Source organism: Heptranchias perlo, chromosome 7 (genome assembly GCF_035084215.1).
Source record: "Heptranchias perlo isolate sHepPer1 chromosome 7, sHepPer1.hap1, whole genome shotgun sequence".
NCBI lineage: Eukaryota > Metazoa > Chordata > Chondrichthyes > Hexanchiformes > Hexanchidae > Heptranchias > Heptranchias perlo.
The window spans coordinates 22,432,865-22,453,653 of record NC_090331.1 but is presented as its reverse complement, the minus strand read 5'-3'; the positions used below and the strand labels follow the sequence as shown (position 1 = coordinate 22,453,653).

The 20,789-nt window shown below is 42.3% G+C and overlaps 1 protein-coding gene across 11 annotated transcripts in view; it reads left to right on the top strand.

Moving 5' to 3' along the window:
• The window catches only part of mbd6 (methyl-CpG binding domain protein 6), a 195,997-nt gene that overhangs the window by 81,561 nt on the left and 93,647 nt on the right, over window positions 1–20,789 (top strand). For all 11 annotated transcript variants that reach the window (XR_010963387.1, XR_010963390.1, XR_010963386.1 and 8 more), the window contains exon 2: window positions 2,245–2,944. Coding sequence is in view for 5 of the 11 variants with exons in the window: in XM_067987181.1 (XP_067843282.1) it covers window positions 2,835–2,944 (110 nt within the window). In the remaining 6 variants the exon portion in view is untranslated. The remainder of the gene's footprint in view (window positions 1–2,244; window positions 2,945–20,789) is intronic.

Here is a 20,789-nt window from a genome sequence, read left to right as displayed (position 1 = left end):
TGAATAGTGTTATACAATCCTTTGTGTCCAACTGAACGGGTAGACATGAGGTTTAATTTCTCACCCAAAAGACACCATCTCTGACAATGCAGCATTTCCCTCTGGGATACATTGAAACATCAGCCCAGGATGTGTCCAAGTCCAGGAGTGAGGTTTGAACCTACAACATTCTGACTCGAGCACTACCATTGTTCATGAAGGGGAAGGCAGATCGTGAATGTGTTGTCGTCATTTTTTTTGTTCTAATCAGATGAAAAAGTACACCTTTTTGCAGCTACAGCTATTTGAATCTAGTGCTTGTTTAAAAATCTGCCCAACTCTCAATTGCCTCAAAACAATTGTATGCCTTGATGTCCTAAGCTATAGATTTTTTTTTTTGAAGAGTTTCTGAGGTTTGCATTCATGACATTGAAAGATTATTTTAATCCATCAGTACAATGTGCTAAACGCATAGTGCGATATTGGCAAATTAACACTATTAAATCCCAAACAAAACTCTTAGTGAAGTGATGCAGCAGTACTTTAAAAAAAATCCAGAACATTTGGTCCCATGCAGTGCCTGTGTGCTGGCTTTTTTTTCATTTGTTCATGGAATGTGGGTGTCACTGGCAAGGCCAGCATTTATTGCCCATCTCTAATTGCCCTTGAGAAGGTGGTGGTGAGCCGCCTTCTTGAACCGCTGCAGTCCGTGTGGTGAAGGTTCTCCCACAGTGCTGTTAGGTAGGGAGTTCCAGGATTTTGACCCAGCGACAATGAAGGAACGGCGATATATTGCCAAGTCGGGATGGTGTGTGACTTGTAGGAGAACGTGTAGGTGGTGTTGTTCCCATGTGCCTGCTGCCCTTATCCTTCTAGGTGGTGGAGGTGCTGTCGAAGAAGCCTTGGCGAGTTGCTGCAGTGCATCCTGTAGATGGTACACACTGTAGCCACGGTGCGCCGGTGGTGAAGGGAGTGAATGTTTAGGGTGGTGGATGAGGTGCCAATCAAGTGGGCTGCTTTGTCCTGGATGGTGTTGAGCTTCTTGAGTTGTTGGAGCTGCCCTCATCCAGGCAAGTGGGGAGTATTCCATCACACTCCTGACTTGTGCCTTATAGATGGTGGAAAGGCTTTGTGGAGATGGGAGGTGAGACACTTGCCGCAGAATACCCAGCCTCTTTCCTGCTCTTGTAGCCATGGTATTTATATGGCTGGTCCAGTTAAGTTTCTGGTCAATGGTAACCCACAGGATGTTGATGGTGGAAGATTTGGCGATGGCAATGCTGTTGAATGTCAAGGGGAGGTGGTTAGACTCTCTCTTGTTGGAGATGGTCGTTGCCTGGCACGTCTGGCGCGAATGTTACTTGCCACTTATGAGCCCAAGCCTGGATGTTGTCCAGATCTTGCTGCATGCAGGCACGGACTTCCTCATTATCTGAGGGGTTGCGAATGGAACTGAACACTCTGATCATTAGCGAACATCCCCATTTCTGACCTAATGATGGAGGGAAGGTCATTGATGAAGCAGGTGAAGATGGTTGGGCCTCGGACACTGCCCTGAGGAACTCCTGCAGCAATGTCCTGGGGCTGAGTTGATTGGCCTCCAACAACCACTACCATCTTCCTTTGTGCTAGGTATGACTCCAGCCGCTGGTGAGTTTTCCCCCTGATTCCCATTGACTTCAGTTTTACTAGGGCACCTTGGTGCCACATTCGATCAAATGCTGCCCTGATGTCAAGGGCACTCTCGCCTCACCTCTGGAATTCAGCTCTGCTAATGCCATTTTGGATGGAGTAATGGGGCTTAGTCAGAGTATTAAGATGGACAAATTTAATTACTGATTCAAGTTACTTCTGTTGTTTTCCCAGCAATTTCAAAGACAAATTTGACATGTTGAAACCAGTATATTTGTTTAAAGAAAACTCTCTCCTCGTGAAGTTTATTTAAAACAACAAGAAAAGTTGCCTTTCATCAAGATTCAAATGTTTTCTAAATGGTTAAAGTTTCCATTTTCAATGGAAGTCTCAAGTGCTGACACATAAAGTCTCCAATATTCTCCTATTGTAAAGAGAATTGGTTTAAATGCAAGATGCATTAGGGTAGATGCATTGTTCAATTAGAATCCATGGCTTTAATTGCATATCAGTTTATAATATATGCAAGTTATCTTATAATATGCCACTATTGCTATTTTCTTAATCTAATTGTTAATTTTGCACAGGTTATATATTTTCCGTTATCTAAACTAAACTCTTGTATGTTTACAGGATTTTGTATGAAGGCTCAATCATTCAAAACTATGGAAATGGTGAGAGATGAAATCAGGAGACTGTTGTGTTAAACATGAAAACCATCTGTATTTTGGATTTGCCTGGGGAAAATGCGTTAAAAATGAAGGATGCGGCCTACTAAGGGTACAATTACAGGAAGATTACCCTGGCCCTGAAAATCAAGACTAGTCTGCGGGAATCAGTAAAGCTGAACAAAACTACTGTATGTCAAAACGTATATTATTCTTCTTAAAGCTCAGAACTGAATAAAGGCTTTTGTGAATCATGTACATCCTGAGTAGGAGGCAGCTGGTTCTCCCCATGTAGCGCTACTGTACAGCTCCAAACACTCTGCCTCATAATAACCCACATTCATTTAGTGCTGTGGGATGATTTAGTGACTTTGTATAAAATGGTGGTTTTTGAAGAGATGGTTCCTCATTGAGCTGGAACATCTCCCTGAGTACTCCGTACAGTGGGAAAGCACTGTACCATATGGTCACGTTGCAGAGACCATGATGACATGAAATCCGAAGATATCATCTGACTTTTGATATCTTTGAGGTGTCACAAGCAGAAACGTAAAAATGAATGGAGGAAACGAGAATGATGGTGAAAAAGATGGTGGGGGACCAGCAGTCCAAGTTCCTATAGGATGGCAGCGGCAAGTTCACCAGAATGGAGTGCTGTACATGAGGTATGTGTCGTTCTGTATTTGTTTTAAGGTGGACAACTTGAGGATGGGGGCAGGAAGGGGGGTTGCGGGGAAGAGGAAGGGAGTGAATTTAACATTTGTTTCAGCAGTCAAATACAGGGTAAACTTAAAGCATGACCGAATAACTCTTTCCCATTTATATTTTTATGTGATATAACTTTTTTACTCTATTGGGTGATTTTTGCAGTACCTCACACAATTGGAATCCAACCCCAACTCTCAGTTATGTTAATATTGGCCTTGCTGCTGGTCACTCACTCTGCGATATGTATACTCGGCGCAGTTATGGGTCATTAATTTGTTCCATTTAAACAAGTGGTTGACTTTTTCTAAAATGTATTTACTTTTATATTAAAAAAATACAAGAGCTTGTTGGTAAAGCTGCTGGGATGGGAGGATTGACCTATGAGGAGAGATTGAGTAGAATGGGCCTATACTCTCTGGAGATTAGAATCATAGAATGGTTACAGCACAGAAGGAGGCCATTCGGCCCATCAAGTCCGTGCTGGCTCTACGCAAGATCAATCTAGCTAGTCCCACTCCCCCACCCATCCCCTATAGCCCTGCAATTTTTTTCCTTGCAAGTACTTATCCTTTTGAAAGCCATGATTGAATCTGCCTCCATCACCCCATCTGGCAGTGCATTCCAGATCCTAACCGCTCGCTGTGTGAAAAATTTTTTCCTCATGTCACCTTTGAATCTTTTGCCAACCACCTTAAATCCATTTGTCTGTAATTAGTCAAATCTCCTCGCAACCTTCGCTGTTCCAAGGAGAACAACCCCAGCTTCTCCAGTCTATCCACATAACTGAAGTCCCTCATCCCTGGAATCATTTCTAGTAAATCTCTTCTGCACCCTCTCTAAGGCCTTCACATCTTTCCTAAAATGCGCTGCCCTGAACTGGACACAATACTTCAGTTGTGGCCAAACCAATGTTGTATAAAGGTTCATCATGACTTCCTTGCTTTTGTACTCTATGCCTCTATTTACAAAGCCCTGGATCCCTTATGTTTTTTTAACCACTTTCTCAACCTGCCCTACCACCTTTGACAATTTGTGTACTTATACCTCCAGATCTCTCTGTTCCTGTACCCCTTTTAGAATTGTGCCCTTTACTTTATATTTCCTATCCTCATTCTTCATACCAAAATGTATAGAATCATAGAAGTTTACAACACGGAAACAGGCCCTTCGGCCCAACATGTCCTTGTCGCCCAGTTTATACCACTAAGCTAGTCCCAATTGCCTGCACTTGGCCCATATCCCTCTATACCCATCTTACTCATGTAACTGTCCAAATGCTTTTTAAAAGACAAAATTGTACCCGCCTCCACTACTGCCTCTGGCAGCTCATTCCAGACACACTCCACCCTTTGAGTGAAAAAATTGCCCCTCTGAACCCTTTTGTATCTCTCCCCTCTCACCTTAAATCTATGTCCCCTCGTTACAGACTCCCCTACCTTTGGGAAAAGATTTTGACTATCTACCTTATCTATGCCCCTCATTATTTTATCGACTTCTATAAGATCACCCCTTAACCTCCTACTCTCCAGAGAAAAAAGTCCCAGTCTATCTAACCTCTCCCTATAAGTCAAACCATCAAGTCCCGGTAGCATCCTAGTAAATCTTTTCTGCACTCTTTCTAGTTTAATAATATCCTTTCTATAATAGGGTGACCAGAACTGTACACAGTATTCCAAGTGTGGCCTTACTAATGTCTTGTACAACTTCAACAAGACATCCCAACTCCTGTATTCAATGTTCTGACCAATGAAACCAAGCATGCCGAATGCCTTCTTCACCACCCTATCCACCTGTGACTCCACTTTCAAGGAGCTATGAACCTGTACTCCTAGATCTCTTTGTTCTATAACTCTCCCCAACGCCCTACCATTAAGGGAGTAGGTCCTGGCCCGATTCGATCTACCAAAATGCATCACCTCACATTTATCTAAATTAAACTCCCATCTGCCATTCATCGGCCCACTGGCCCAATTTATCAAGATCCCGTTGCAATCCGAGATAACCTTCTTCACTGTTCACAATGCCACCAATCTTGGTGTCATCTTCGTATTTTTCTGCCTTCAATTTCATCTGCCACGTGTCCACCCATACCATCAGCCTGCCTATATCCTCTTGAAGTCTATCACTATCCTCCTCATTGTTCACTACACTGCCAAGTTTTGTGTCATCTGCAAATTTTGAAATTGTGCCCTGTAAACCCAAGTTCAAGTCATTAATATATATCAAGAAAAGCAGTGGCCCTAGTACCAAGTTTAGAAGAATGAGAGGGTGATCTCATTGAAACATACAAGATTCTGAGGGGGCTTGGCAGGGTAGATGCTGAGAGGTTGTTTCCCCTGGCTGGAGAGTTTAGAACTAGGGGGCATGACCTCAGGATTAGGGGTCGGCCATTTAAGACTGAGATGAGGAGGAATTTCTTCATTCAGAGGGTTGTGCACCTTTGGAATTCTCTACCCCAGAGAGCTATGGATGCTGCATCGTTGAATATGTTCAAGGCTGAGATAGATAGATTTTTGGACTCTGGAGGAATCAAGGCATATGGGGATCGGGCAGGAAAGTGGAATTGATGTTGAAAATCAGCCATGATCTTATTGAATGGTGGAGCAAGCTCGAGGGGCCGTATGGCCTGCTCCTGCTTCTATTATTTATGTTCTTATGTTAATGAACCATGGGATTTAACAGTTATCTATACAGTCTAGGAAGGTCTCAGGTTTAATCCGTGATTTATGTGGAGTTACCCAGTCTCAGCAAGGTATTAGTGGGATGAAGGATATTACAATGAGTTGTTCCTGAGTGGGACAGAGAAAAATTGAACAGGGTGTCCCTTCCTGATTGCTGTCTGCTACTCTATTAAAAGTGTGGATGTGGATACCAGGTTAAAGTTGGGTTGGGGTTCTCTACAATAATACATCGTCATGTAGCCAGTTTAATGTACAGATTCACTTGAAGGGTAGATCTGAGCTGATGTACAGGAAGGCCTGCTGCCTGTGGAACTGTACCTTAGCACATATGTAGACTGAATATTTCAAAAAAGGAGTAAAATTAGGTAAATTTCACAGTAGAAAATGTCAGATACTGCTTTTGTTGAATGCTCAGATGTGGCTTAACTCCTACTGATTGTGATGTATGCAATTTCCGAAGATTAGATGAGAGTGGTATCTAACGACATGTTTGTGTCAATCAAGCAGTGACCCATGACTTCCGAGCACTGCTCCCTATTAACGTGCAGTCCCCATTTTAGAGTAAGTTTTTGAAGGGAAGGAACCATTTTTAAAAAAAAACTCTGGATAGTCCACTGTTTTATCGCTTCATTTCCCCACATCCTTAATTTGACTTTTTTTGTTTTTCATTTGCAGTCCTGCTGGCAGCCTCTGCATGAGAACTCTGCAACCTGCTTCTCTCTCATCCTTTGCTGTCATCCCCACCCTTTCTCATGGCACTATGGTGATAGGATGGAGCTTCCTGAAGGTTTTAACGACTTTCACATTACTGGAGTGCAGCTGTTTGCAGGCACTGAGTTCTCCTTCCTTCAGCAGCACTCCATAATGTATGTTGCTACTACTATTACAATAACTTACATTTATGCAACACCTTTAATATAGAAAAAATTCCCGTGGTGCTTTACTAAGACAGGATGTCATGTGGGGGAGTGGAGGCAGGCATGCCAAGCTGGAGGAATTTGCAGAGTAAAGGTGGGGCATGGCAATGGACGGATTTGTAGATGAGGATCAGGATTTTAAATTTGACTGTTGCAGGGCATGAAGTCATGTGAACATATGAAAAGATGGGCAGGAAAAAAACAGCTGGTCCATGAAGCCTGATCCAAACAGTCATGACACAACTAAGCATCATGAATCACAATGTGCCCTCCCACTTGCAGTCATGTAATCTCCTGAGAGAGGCAAAAGAGTAGGCTGATTCAAAAAAAAAATCTGGGAAATTCCTGTCCAGCTCCCAAAAGTGATCAAAACAAGTTCCAGGAGATCACTGTGATCGTTACGTCGGTACCCACTGTCGTAGATACCTCTTTTACGCAGTGATATTAGCTATAGAAAGGAAGTCGTCCAGCTCATTTTTGAACTGTTGCAGCAAATCCAAACTCAGCACACGAACTGGTAATTTGTTCCAAGTGTTGGCAACACTCTGTGTAAAGAAAAACCTGCTGACATCTGACCTAGTCCTGTGATTACATAGCTTATATGCATGACCCCTTGTGTTCCCTAACCTATCTAGTTCAAATAGTCGGTCCACACATACACTGTCTAATCCTTTCATCATTTTAAACTCTTCAATTAAATCTCCCCAAAGCATTTGATTTTCTAGAGTGAAAAGACCCAGCTCTTTTAGCCTATTGTGATAACTAAGGGCTTTTAAATTAAGGATGATCTAGTGGCCCGCCTTTGAAGATTGGGAAGCTGGACAGTTTCTCCCAAATTGCTGTCTAGAATGGTTAGTTAATAGGACATAATCGGAACATGTACAGAAGCGTGGCTTTTTGGCCACAGCCACTCCAAACTGGCCTCCCGTCCTCCACTCTCCATAAACTCCAACTTGTTCAAAACTATGTTGCTTGTATCTTGTCCTGTGCTAAGTCCCGCCTGCCCATTACCCCTGTCCCTGCTGACCTACACTGGCTCCCCATTTTCCAATGCATTCTATTCAAAATCCTTGTCCTCATCTATGAATCTTTCATGGTCACAGCCTCAGCCTTAACACCCTTATACGTCTTAGTGTGTCGTATCTGCAATCTCCTCCATCTCTATCTCCTATCCCAAATATTCCGTTCCTCTCACACCAGCATTGGTGACAAAAGCACTCAACCATCTTGGTCTTGCCCTTTGGAACCCCCTCCCTAAATCTCTCTGCCTCTGCACCTCTCTATTCACCTTTAAAAAATCTTGTCAAAAGCCATCTCTTCAATCTAACTTTCAGTTCACCCTTCCTAATTTGTCACTTCCTGGCTCAACATTCTTTTTCATTTATGCCTACTCATGAAGCGCCATGGGACCCTTTTGCATTAAAGTCACTATATAAATGCAAATAGTTGTTGCTCTCATCGTTTCAAGAGAGGGGGTATGCAAGGAGAGCTCCAGACTTGTGCGCTCAGTATTTTGTTTTATTAGAGGAACTTTACTTTGCTGAGAGTAGGTTTCCATTGGACCGTATTAGCACCTTTCCAGCTAGGTTTGTGTGTATCTTACCATTTGGTTCAGGCCTGGCTGGATTTAGAGCACCCTATTGATTTTTGGCAGAGCTGCACTGGATTCTGGTACTTGAGTGCCTTAGCAATGCAGGGGAATTCTGGGAGGTTAAGAATTTGAGTCAGTAAGAATGGCAGGGTCAAAGTGGTAGGCTGGTCAGGATGAGCCGGAAAGTCATTGTGGCATGGACCAATACGGCTATTGCGCTGATTCCGTTTGTTTCATGGGAGGCTAGAAGGTAGAAACGTTAATTAGAGTTGCCACTGCAAGAGAGCAGCTCCATGGGTGAATGCACCATGTGACGTGCGATGCTGAGTTGTGCAGACCCGGAAGGTCCCAACTTCAGTTCCTTGGACTGTGCTGAGTAATGGATCTCAATTAGAGCAGCAGCAGAGACACAATATCTGACCGAAGCCAAAATCAGTAGGAGCTACTAGTGATTGTGTTTTGTTAACCCCTACTGAAAAGCGTAGATGTTGAATGATGAAGGATAGTTATGGTTGTGATATTCCCCACAGTAAAGTAGCTTGCTTCACTGGCTGGGCTCACAGGTGAAATTTGCAACTTGAACAAGACCCCAGAAGAGTTTATTCATCAGGGTGCTGTTGGGCTGCAGGGATCTCATAGCCAATAAGCACTTGTATAGTTGTACGTTGTTACAGTAATAAAGGTATTCAAACATCATCTTCAGCCTGAACTCCAACCAACTATTTTGGGATCAACTTTTTTTTTTACCAAATGGATTTCAGTGGTTGAAAACCAGCTTTAAAGGTCATTTTCTAATCAATGCAAAGCCCAGGTTCAGAAGACTGACGGTTGTGTTATAGTTTCGACAAAGACCCTGCAGCCCAACAGCACCCAGATGAATAAACTCTTGCACTGTCCTCAGGGTTGAGAAGCAGTTGACCAGAATTATCATTACTTGAATACTGCCATTCGCTAACCCCTGTCTGAATAGTGTTTTTAATGTATTGAAGTGCATGTATAAAACCAGTAGCTAACCCCTCACTAATAGAAACTTCTGATGTGCATGGTTGGTGGTGGTTACATTTCTAACTGAGAAGCTATTTAAAACGCTTCCATTGTAACATGCCGCCCACTGGAAAACTTTTTGTACAGCTCCCGAAAATAGTGTTTGAGAGAATTCTTTTTATGCTTAAGCCAAGTCTGAAGTCAGTTGGTTCTATTTGTTGCAAGAGGGTCTTTTCCCTGCTCTATAGCATTAGATACAAATGTTTAAAGAGACGTTATGATTATTCAAAGTGGCTGTTCTGGTGTGATGAAGTAATTCCAGCAGTACTTCAGTTCAACTTTAAATTTCTGAAAGGCTGTCTGATCCTGAGAAGTTTGCTCTTCTGAATAATGGTGAGGTGCTTTATAGAGCTATGTAGGATCATTTGAACAAAACTGCATTGAAGTATGAGCTGAATTTTACAAATTTTAATTTGCATCTTTGTAGATCTGTTCAAAAATGTGGCAGTCTTGCAGGTCCAGGTGCTTGCTGGAGGAATTGGTGAGCATTCTCTGAATACTTCCCTAGTTGCCTTTTGACAGTTGGCTCCGTTACTGGGAATCCATACTACTTTTATTTATGTAAGCACTTGCACAACACCAGGTTATAGTCCAACTGTTTTATTTTAAATCACAAGCTTTTGGAGCTTTCCTCCTTCGTCAGGTGAGTGAAGGGATTCTAAAAACGCATAGCATATATAGTCAGAGAACAATACCTGGTGATTACAGATAATCTTTCCAACTGCCCCCTATAACACCTCGGCTGGGAGACGATCACAGCAATCAAAGGTGTCGTTGGTGTTCAGACAGGTTAGCCACGGAAAACATTACATCCCAGTATACTGAATACACAATGGGTCAGATTACAAAGACAGAGAGAGAAAGAGACCCGAAAGGCAGAGAGAGAGAATGAATGTCCAGTTGTATTAAAAACAGATGACTTTTTTTCACTGGTGGGGTTACATGTAGCGTGACATGAACCCAAGATCCCGGTTGAGGCCGACCTCATGGGTGCGGAACTTGGCTATCAATTTCTGCTCGACGATTTTGTGTTGTCGTGTATCTCGAAGGCCGCCTTGGAGAACGCTTACCCGAAGATCGGAGGCAGAATGTCCTTGACTGCTGAAGTGTTCCCCGACTGGGAGGGAACTCTCCTGTCTGGCGATTGTTGTGCGGTGTCCGTTCATCCGTTGTCGCAGTGTCTGCATGGTCTCGCCGATGTACCGTGCTCCGGGGCATCCTTTCCTGCAACATATGAGGTAAACAACGTTGGCCGAGTCACAGGAGTATGAACCATGTACCTGGTGGGTGGTGTCCTCTCGTGTGATGGTGGTATCTGTGTCGATGATCTGGCATGTCTTGCAGAGTTTGCCGTGGCAGGGTTGTGTGGTGTCATGGCCGCTGTTCTCCTGAAAGCTCGGTAATTTGCTGCGAACGATGGTCTGTTTGAGGTTAGGTGGCTGTTTGAAGACGAGTAGTGGAGGCGTGGGGATGGCCTTAGCGAGGTGTTCGTCATCATCGATGACATGTTGAAGGTTGCGAAGAACATGACGTAGTTTCTCTGCTCTGGGGAAGTACTGACGACGAAGGGTACTCTGTTGGTTGTGTCCCGTGTTTGTCTTCTGAGGAGGTCTATGCGATTCTTCGCTGTGGCCCGTCGGAACTGTCGATCGACAAGTCGAGCGTCATATCCCGTTCTTAAGAGGGCTTCTTTCAGCATCTGTAGGTGTCCATCACGTTCCTCCTCGTCTGAGCAGATCCTGTGTATTCGCAGGGCCTGTCCATAGGGGATGGCCTCTTTGACGTGGTTAGGGTGGAAGCTGGAAAAGTGGAGCATCGTGAGGTTGTCGTAGGCTTGCGGTAAAGTGAGGTGCTGAGGTGCCCGTCTTTGATGGAGATTCGTGTGTCCAAGAATGAAACCGATTCTGAGGAGTAGTCCATGGTGAGTTTGATGGTGGGATGGAACTTGTTGATGTTATCGTGTAGTCTCTTTAGTGATTCCTCGCTGTGGGTCCATAGGAAGAAAATGTCGTCGATGTATCTGGTGTATAGCGTTGGTTGGAGGTCCTGTGCAGTGAAGAAATAGTGCTCGAACTTGTGCATGGAAATGTTGGCGTATTGGGGTGCGAATTTGGTCCCCATGGCTGTTCCGTGTGTTTGGGTAAAGAACTGGTTGTCGAAGGTGAAGACATTGTGATCCAGGATGAAGCGGATGAGTTGTAGGATGGCGTCTGGAGATTGGCTGTTGTTGGTGTTGAGTATTGATGCTGTCGCAGCGATGCCGTCATCGTGGGGGATACTGGTGTAGAGTGCCGAGACGTCCATCGTGGTGAGAAGTATTCCTGGTTCAACTGGTCCGTGGGTGCTAAGTTTTTGTAGGAAGTCTGTAGTGTCGTGACAGAAGCTGGGGGTTCCCTGTACGATGGGTTTCAGGATGCCCTCGACGTATCCAGAGAGGTTCTCGCACAGGGTTCCGTTGCCTGATACGATAGGACGTCCAGGTGTGTTGGCTTTGTGTATCTTTGGGAGGCAGTAGAAATCTCCCACGCGGGGAGTACGTGGGATGAGAGCGCGTAGGACGCTTTGAAGGTCTGGATCGAAGGTCTTGATCAGTTTGTTGAGCTGGTGGGTGTGTTCTTTGGTCGGATCTGCGGGTGACCGTGTGTAGTGTTCCTGGTTGTCCAGTTGTCGGTATGCTTCTTTGCAATAGTCCGTTCTGTTCTGTATGACGATGGCTCCTCCTTGATGACGATGTTGCGGTTAGTCTTGAGAGTGTCGATGGCGTTGCGTTGTGCTCGGGTGACGTTCTGGACTGTCTTGTGAGTGCGGCTGATGAATCTGGCGTTGACGCATCTCCTGACAGCTTGAGCATACATGTCGAGTTTAGGCCAGCGGCCCCACCGGAGGAGTCCAATTTGACTCTTTCTTCTTCGGTTGCTGTACCCTCTGTCTGCTGTTCCGGATCGTTGATTGTCTCATTGGGTTCGCTGTTGAAATCTTGGGATTTGTAGAAGAATTCCCGGAGCCTCATTTCCTGATGAATTCCTCTGTGTCCGCCACGAGACCGATGGTGTCCATTTTGGTGGCGGGGCAGAAATTGAGCCCTTGGCTGAGAACTTCGATTTCGTCTGGTTGAAGGGTGTGGTCGGACATATTGACGATGGACTTCCCTGTGGTTGCAACCGTGGTACCGGGGGAGGCTTGGTTGATGCTGGTGGTGATGCCGAGTTTCTCAAGCTTCCTGCTCTTGGTTTTCATGTAGGCAGCGTAGTTCCATTGCCTCGTCTGTTTGGTGGTGTCTCGTAGCTGGTCTGCTGTGTCCTGAGTACAGGTTGAGAGTATGGACTCTGTCTTGGTTTCGAGGTTGCGGCGTCTGCTGTAGAGTTGGTGTACGAGATGGTTGCGGAGTGTGCGAGAGGTACGACAGCAGAGTCTCTCAGTGTAGTCTGTGTTGTATCTCGACTTGAGTGGGTTCGTGATCTGTCGTCCTTTCGGGATCTTGTCTGCTTTCTTGCAGCTCTGTAGAAACTTGATGTCTGTGTCGATATGCGTGATCTTCTTGGAGATCCTCTCCACTGTGAGCCGGCAGTTTGTGGTGTCGATAGTAGCCATGATGTGGAGATGCCGGTGATGGACTGGGGTGGACAAATGTAAGGACTTGCACAACACCAGGTTATAGTCCAACAGTTTTATTTCAAATCACAAGCTTTTGGAGCTTTCCTCCTTCGTCAGGTGAGTGAAGGGATTCTAAAAATCACAGATTTATACCTAAGTATAATTCTGTGTTTTTAAAATATGAATCCTGCATTTTTCAATCCTGGCCTCCCCAGGAAGTTTGACTTGACAATGCTGCTGGAATTTTCTGACGCTGCCGAGATGTCTACGACCTAGACTTTATGCCTGGCCTCCTGGTGATTTTTCAGCAGATCTGGGGATTTCCCTGTCCCTTGGTCTGCCTGCACGGAATGTGCCCACCCGTAAGTAGGCCAGTGTATGTAAAAGAGATGCAAATGAGGAAAACGCATCCTCCGACATAGTTCTCTGCATTTGCGTCATTTGAACGCTGGACATTTAGGCATTCAGAGCAGCATTCAGAGATGAGTGGAGGGAGGTCTGAAAATTTTTCTGGCAGCTAGGCCAGAAGTAATTTTTTTTTTAAAACCTGTTTTTGCAGGAAGAACAGAGGCTGCCTGCATTCCCGTGCCGTGACAGGCTTTGGAATTAACCCCCGCCTCGTTCAGTAAGTGACCCCAAGCCCAGAAGTCCTGTTCCCCTGGTATTTCACCCCAATCAATGGAGGAGGGGAGTGGGGAAGAGGCACAGAAAATGTAGGCTTATACCCCTGCTTAATCTGCACTTGATTTGACAAACTCACCAGCATTGCTTATTTAGTCAGTTTAGTTTTTGATTCTTGTGACCATGACTGCTCTTTCAAAACACCAGCTCCAGAAGATCATTTTTAGAACCCAAATGCTCCCAGTAAAAATTAAGAGCTGAGCAATTTGTTTTCGCCAGTTGTCTGAACTTTATTTAAATATTCATTGAACTGCTTATTATCTCTTCGTTTTCAAAATACATTACCCTTTTTATTCTGTTAATCTTAGTCTGTTGGTATTTTCTGTTTTTGCCCAAGTCAATGGCGTTGAAGTAGAAGATCAGCCATGATCTTGTTGAATGGCGGAGCAGGCTCGAGGGGCTGAGTGGCCTACTCCAGCTCCTATTTCTTATGTCTGCTGAACCAGTTCAACGCATAATAATTTTGCTAAATCATCTATTATAGGATGATAACTGGTACCATAATGAGACACCAAAATTAGGTTTTGCACTGAACTTTAGAAATGCAGCTCTTGCTTTTCAAGCTACGGACTGGACACCACCACAGATTAGTCACCAATTCAGGTGTGGCTGGATTGTTTGTTTTCTCCCTTTGAAGTAACTCGCCATTTTGAAGTAGAAGATGGGACTACATTCACAAAACTCTTATTGACAACCTGGACTGGATAGGGGATAAAAAGAACAGTTAGTAAGTTTGCAGATGACACCAAGATTGGTGGCATTGTGGACAGTGAAGAAGGTTATCTAGGATTGCAACGGGATCTTGATAAATTGGGCCAGTGGGCCGATGAATGGCAGATGGAGTTTAATTTAGATAAATGTGAGGTGATGCATTTTGGTAGATCGAATCGGGCCAGGACCTACTCCCTTAATGGTAGGGCGTTGGGGAGAGTTATAGAACAAAGAGATCTAGGAGTACAGGTTCATAGCTCCTTGAAAGTGGAGTCACAGGTGGATAGGGTGGTGAAGAAGGCATTCGGCATGCTTGGTTTCATTGGTCAGAACATTGAATACAGGAGTTGGGATGTCTTGTTGAAGTTGTACAAGATATTAGTAAGGCCACACTTGGAATACTGTGTACAGTTCTGGTCACCCTATTATAGAAAAGATATCATTAAACTAGAAAGAGTGCAGAAAAGATTCACTAGGATGCTACCGGGACTTGATGGTTTGACTTATAGGGAGAGGTTGGATAGACTGGGACTTTTTTCCCTGGAGAGTAGGAGGTTAAGGGGTGATCTTATAGAAGTCTATAAAATAATGAGGGGCATAGATAAGGTCGATAGTCAAAATCTTTTCCCAAAGGTAGGGGAGTCTATAACGAGGGGGCATAGATTTAAGGTGAGAGGGGAGAGATACAAAAGGGTCCAGAGGGGCAATTTTTTCACTCAAAGGGTGGTGAGTGTCTGGAACGAGCTGCCAGAGGCAGTAGTGGAGGCGGGTACAATTTTGTCTTTTAAAAAGCATTTGGACAGTTACATGGGTAAGATGGGTATAGAGGGATATGGGCCAAGTGCAGGCAATTGGGACTAGCTTAGTGGTATAAACTGGGCGACATGGACATGTTGGGCCGAAGGGCCTGTTTCCGTGTTGTAAACTTCTATGATTCTATGATTTGCTGCACATACCTGCAATCCATTGTCAGAATATACATAAATGCTGCAAATTCTCAGTAACAAAATGCATGCATCTACTAAGTTCTACTTTTTATACCAGTTATAACCTGTATCTGTAAAAACAACCATTAAGTATCAAATATTAGTGAAACAAATGTACGTAAAAGTTTGCAATCTCTTCCTGATACTTTTTCCATTTTGAAGACTTGGTGCTGTTCTAGAAATATCAGTCATTTTTTCATATTCCTTTAGAACATTATTGAGATATTTTGCAGATGATTATAAAAATTGGCTAACATGATGAAATAATTTTTGAAAATGAGTAGGGTTGTGCGGGTGCGCTAAACCAATTTATCATATGGCTATTCCCAAGCCATAGCTTTGCTATGGCGAGGTAGCTTTCTACAATGAGGGAGGAATAGCACATACTCAAAAAAGTTTGGGACATGTGCACAGTCTTGGATTAGTGCAATGGCTTGTGCTGGGATTGAACTTGAGAAAAATCTAAGCTATTTTAATTTGCAGATGATTTTATATCTGTATATAAAAAAGGCCTGTTGATGCCTTAGAGGAGGAACAGCTTACATAGACACAGACAGGCAGACTTGGAAGGTCCCAGGATTAATCACTCTGTTGACCGAACTTCAACCCACGTGGCTGATAGAGAGCTACATTTGGCTCGGAAATCAAAAATCAGCCAGGGTTCCAGCTCCTGGTTATTGTCTAGGGAACCCTGCTCGAACTATGTATATGGATGCCAGATCAGGAAATAATCTGATGGCCTTTACAGTTGAATAGCATATGCCAAAACTCTTTCTGGGCTCCCACGTAAGGAATGGCCCTACCAGTGTCCAGTATTTCTCACTGCCTTATGGAGAGGAAAATTAATGGGAGGAAATTGTAGACTGGAATAAATAATTGAAGACCTGTATAATATGGTTTTGGAAATCTGGAGGTAAAAATTCTTAGTTATGCTTTACTATTTTTATGGAGTTTTCAGAAAATGGAACGAGTTGACCTATGGCTGAGTTGTGACCATCTGCATGCACAGTACAGGCACAATGAATATGTTTCTGTTCCAGTGATCAGTGGTGGTTACAATAGAGCAAGCTAATGGCTAAAGAGCTAAATGCAATGAAGAATGTCACCATAAAAGCAATGAAGGAGGGGAATATATGTTGTTGAGGCTTGGAATATGACAACACGTCATTGCTGAAGGGGGTCCCTGTCCAGAACTTTAAAAACCTAAATAACCCTTTAGTCTGAAGAGTGTGCATTCATTCATAGCAAGCAGTCATTCATAGTTGGTCTGCTAGCCAAATGATTGCTATCAAGTGGAATGTCTGTTTCCAGTTTGCAGTGGCATGACGTTTTGTGGTGACAGCAGGCATGCCAATATCCAGCATTCTTGTGTGTAGAGTAGAAATGGATGTAGAGAGGATTTTTTCATGATAGCACAATACCAGCAAAAAAAAGTTGTGAACCTAAACAGCAAAAGGATAAATGGATTAGTTCAAAATTGTGTTACCACAGAATGTTTCCTCAAGTATAAACAGTTACACTTTATTTCTGATGTAAGTGATGTCGTTTAAGCCAAGTAGACAGGGATGCAGTTTAACACCTCACCAAAAGACAGCACCTCCGACAATTCAGCACTCCCTCAGCACTGCAGTGGAGTGTCAATCCACATTATGTGCTCAAATCCTGGGGTGGAGCTTGAACCTTGGTGATCAGAGTGCTACTACTGAGCCAAGACTGACCCTCAACTTGCACCTTAGTTTCAACTATGACACACAAGTGAATAATGTTCCTTGATGATTAAGAAACTAGATTGTATGGGTTTTGATACAGGAAGACTATTAATGGGTAAGATTAATTATAAAACTCCTAATTTTAACTGTTTCTGAAACCTTTGTTCTGTACCAGAGCTATTATGAAGCTAAGAAAATTTGATACAACTGAAAGTTTTATATGAAAATTAAACAAAAATGTACTTTCCTAGACTAATGGGATTAATAAACTCAATGTAATAGCATTTAAGTTCAGGAATCACTGAATTTTAACATTCTGCTTTGCTTTGTGTACCAGACATGGGTGAATGCACTTCATGTTCATTATTGCCTATGCATTTAAAGTACAACAGAAGCCATCTTTAGTTAAGCTGAAATTCTGTGATGGTTGCAAAGTGAGCAAAATGCAAAACTTGATGAAATTGGTAATGTGGTTTTTCTTTAAAAATCATAATTTATTGCTTTTTTTTGCCAAGATCTTAATGGAGAGAATAGTGTAAACATCATTTGTAATTGTGGAAAGCTCCTAGAGTGAGGTGCACTTGTGGAATTGCAGTACAGATTTATGTTGAATATATAAAAGTATAATTTATTTCAAATGAGTATAATTTACTGCTGAAAGATTGATTTTCACACATTGCAGAATATGCTTTGATCAGAAAGGTGAACCGTTACTTGTACTTTTATTTCATTAAATACTAGAATTTAATATGTGGTGTTGCAAGATGGTAACTGAGGCTATTTTTTCTGGGCCATAGTTCAATGGTTTCAAATATTTTTGGATACATATAACAATAATGTTTCTAATAAACTTTCCACATTGTAATGCACAGAAAAAAAAATTCTGCTGAGTTTTGCCACATAGTAAATTACTACTTGATTATACTATTTCAGTTGTATTTTCCTCACGCTATAAAAGTTAAGCCTAACTTGATTGGTACAAGGGAAACCAAATATAAAATGCCATCATGACTTTGTAGATAGGCAGATAGCCACAGAAGTTCTCCTACTCCTGTGCCCAATAAAGACCCAAGACTTGCTCTCAGGCACTTTTCCTCAGTTGAAAAATTTTCTCTGTTCCCCACATTGTATCTATCACTGTTGAATGCATCTTTCACTCTTGAATTGGAACAGGTCCTCTGTATCTCCCCAGGAGAAAGTTAGAGTAGATATAATCATGGTCCCTAATGCTAATGCAATTCCATAGCTACAGGGACTGCTGCCAAATTTCTCCTCTGCCATTTTCCCCCTGGTTTTTCTTTTCCCAGTATTCCTGTTGTAATTATGAAGTGCATGCATCCTTGCCTATCTGCGATGTCACAACAGCATTTCATGTGTCTGCTAAGCATGTGTTTTCCCCATAACCAATCAACCTCATCCTATGGTGCATGAAGGATGCATGTCATTCAAAGTGGAAAAAACCTTGTATAGATAACTTATTCAAACAGGGCAATTAAGGCTGACCTAGGGTTAACTGCTTTTAATTTGAAAAAATTGGTATATATAATAGATTAAGCCTATTAGCTCTAGTTATACTACTTATGGTGAGATAAAGATAGCAGGAACTCCACTTCAGTTCCGGGGTTTCCAACTTTTTAATGTGTTCAATTGTTTATGGGATAGAAGGAGCAAGAGTGTGTATATTTTAATATAGAAGCGAACTGTATATTTGACTTCTATTTGTATTTTTTTAGGGGGATATTTTTACATGGTGCAAAATATTAATAATAGCTTCTTGACTTGTGAAACTTCTAGCACATTTAAGGACTGAAATGTACCTTTGAATTTAATACTTCATTCCCATTTAGGGGATTGTGAACAGAACAGGTACTTGTGTCCAGCAGTAGTGACAGCTTACCTGTAGTAACAGGTACTTTTATAGTTTGCCATGCAATTATAATAGTAGTCTGCATTAAAACGGAGGAGAAAATCAAACCCTCACCTCTGATTTTAGAAACCAAATATGTATGAAAGATGGTGTGGTGGCACATTGTGTGAGTGTGCTCTGTTGCAGGAAAGGAACTGGCAGGGTAGTGGGCTAGGAGCAGAATTACTCATCTTTTTGACTGGGAAATGTTAAAAGTGCAGTGGAATTCAAAATAACTTGGGGAAAATAAAAAGAATACATATTGAGGACCAGTATGATGCCCAGTTTATTTCACTCATGAGGAAGAATTTTACAACTTTGTTACTTTTGGGTTATTGTAATATCTTTATTGGGAGTATTTAAACTATTCCCCAGTATCCACAATTGTAGGTGAGAAGGGACTAACTAACTAATTATACACTGCTTGACCCGAGATACTTCCTGATAAATTGTGGAAGAATGCAAGGAGCATTTAGTTTTGAAGAAGGGCTGGAGCCTGGAAAGTTTACTCAGAAAGTGAAGTCTGAAAGAAACCAAACATGTGACCGATTTCTTTGAGCTCTGAACTGGTAACCTCACAGAAGAAAAGGGTTGAACATGCTGCATTGTGGCAGATGTTTCTTTGGAGAGCAACATTGTAAACCTGGTAACTGCAAACTTCAACTAAACCAGTAGTTAACAAGCAGATAAGGACATTTCTAAAGTACTATCTCATTGCTTCTAAGATTATAGTGATTTGCTGCACAGTAGATTTCTTGACTTGCTCAAAAACTTTTGATGGCATTGGTGGGATCACTGAACCTGTGCACATTACTGATTAGGATGTGTGTGATTCATCATTGAGATTTTTTTTCCACTTCAGTAATTGGACGAATACTAGTTTTACATTCTCAACTAACAATTGTACAGATATTTTTGAAATACTATTTGTATATATCAAGGCATATGTGCAAATGCAACAGCAATTGGAAGATGAAGCAAATACTTCAGGAAATAACGTTCATGCAGTAATGTAATTCTTTTAAACTCTGAAACAAGATATTTTACTTGGTTAAAGGATTTTTAAAAATTCTCCTCTTTCCCTTCCATCTCTAGAAAGAAACAACATGCATTTATAGCACTTTTCATGTCCTTATCCCAAAGCACTTGACAGCCAATGATTACTTTGGAAATATAGTCACTGTTGTTATGTAGGCAAAAACAGCAGCTAATTTATGCACAGCAAGGTTCCACAAATGTTCTGTGAACAGCATAGAGATGAATGACCAATAAATCTTTTTTTCAGTAGTGTTGATTGAGGGATAAATGTTGGCCAAGAGACAGGGAGGACTCCCCTGCTCTTCTTCGAATAGTGCTTTGGGATCTTTTACGTCTACCTGAACAGATGGATGGGGACTCAGTTTAACATCTCATCGAAAAGATGGCGCCTCCAGCACTTTGTCAATACTATACTGGATTGTCAGCCTAGATTATGTTTTCAAGTCCTGAGTGGGGGTCGAACTTGTGACTCAAAGATGATAGTACTACTAATGTGCCAAATTGGCTCACTGTATGGTTTAAATCAAGCATGCCAATTCATTTAATATTTTATGCTTGACCAATATAAACTCACAAGCTTATTCAAAACACAGTTCTATAAATTAACAAACTTTCTAAATTCACTAGGATGCTATTTTTTATTCCAATTCAAATGCTTTGAAACAAATTGACCATCTATTAATTTTATAGTTGCATTCTATTTTTCTTTGATTGGTATGTTTACTATATTTCTTGCCCTTTAACTGGGCCTAAAAGATGACCACCCAATTGTGGTTACCAAAGATAAGCCATGACACAACTTGTATCCTTTAAAATATGCTGTGTTCAAGCCTCAAAGCGTGAAACTACTGTGCAACAGCACTTGAATGGTTGAAGTGGAAACTGAGAATACAGTTATGTAGCAGTGAGAGGGAAAACTACAATGTCACAACTTTTCTGTTAAG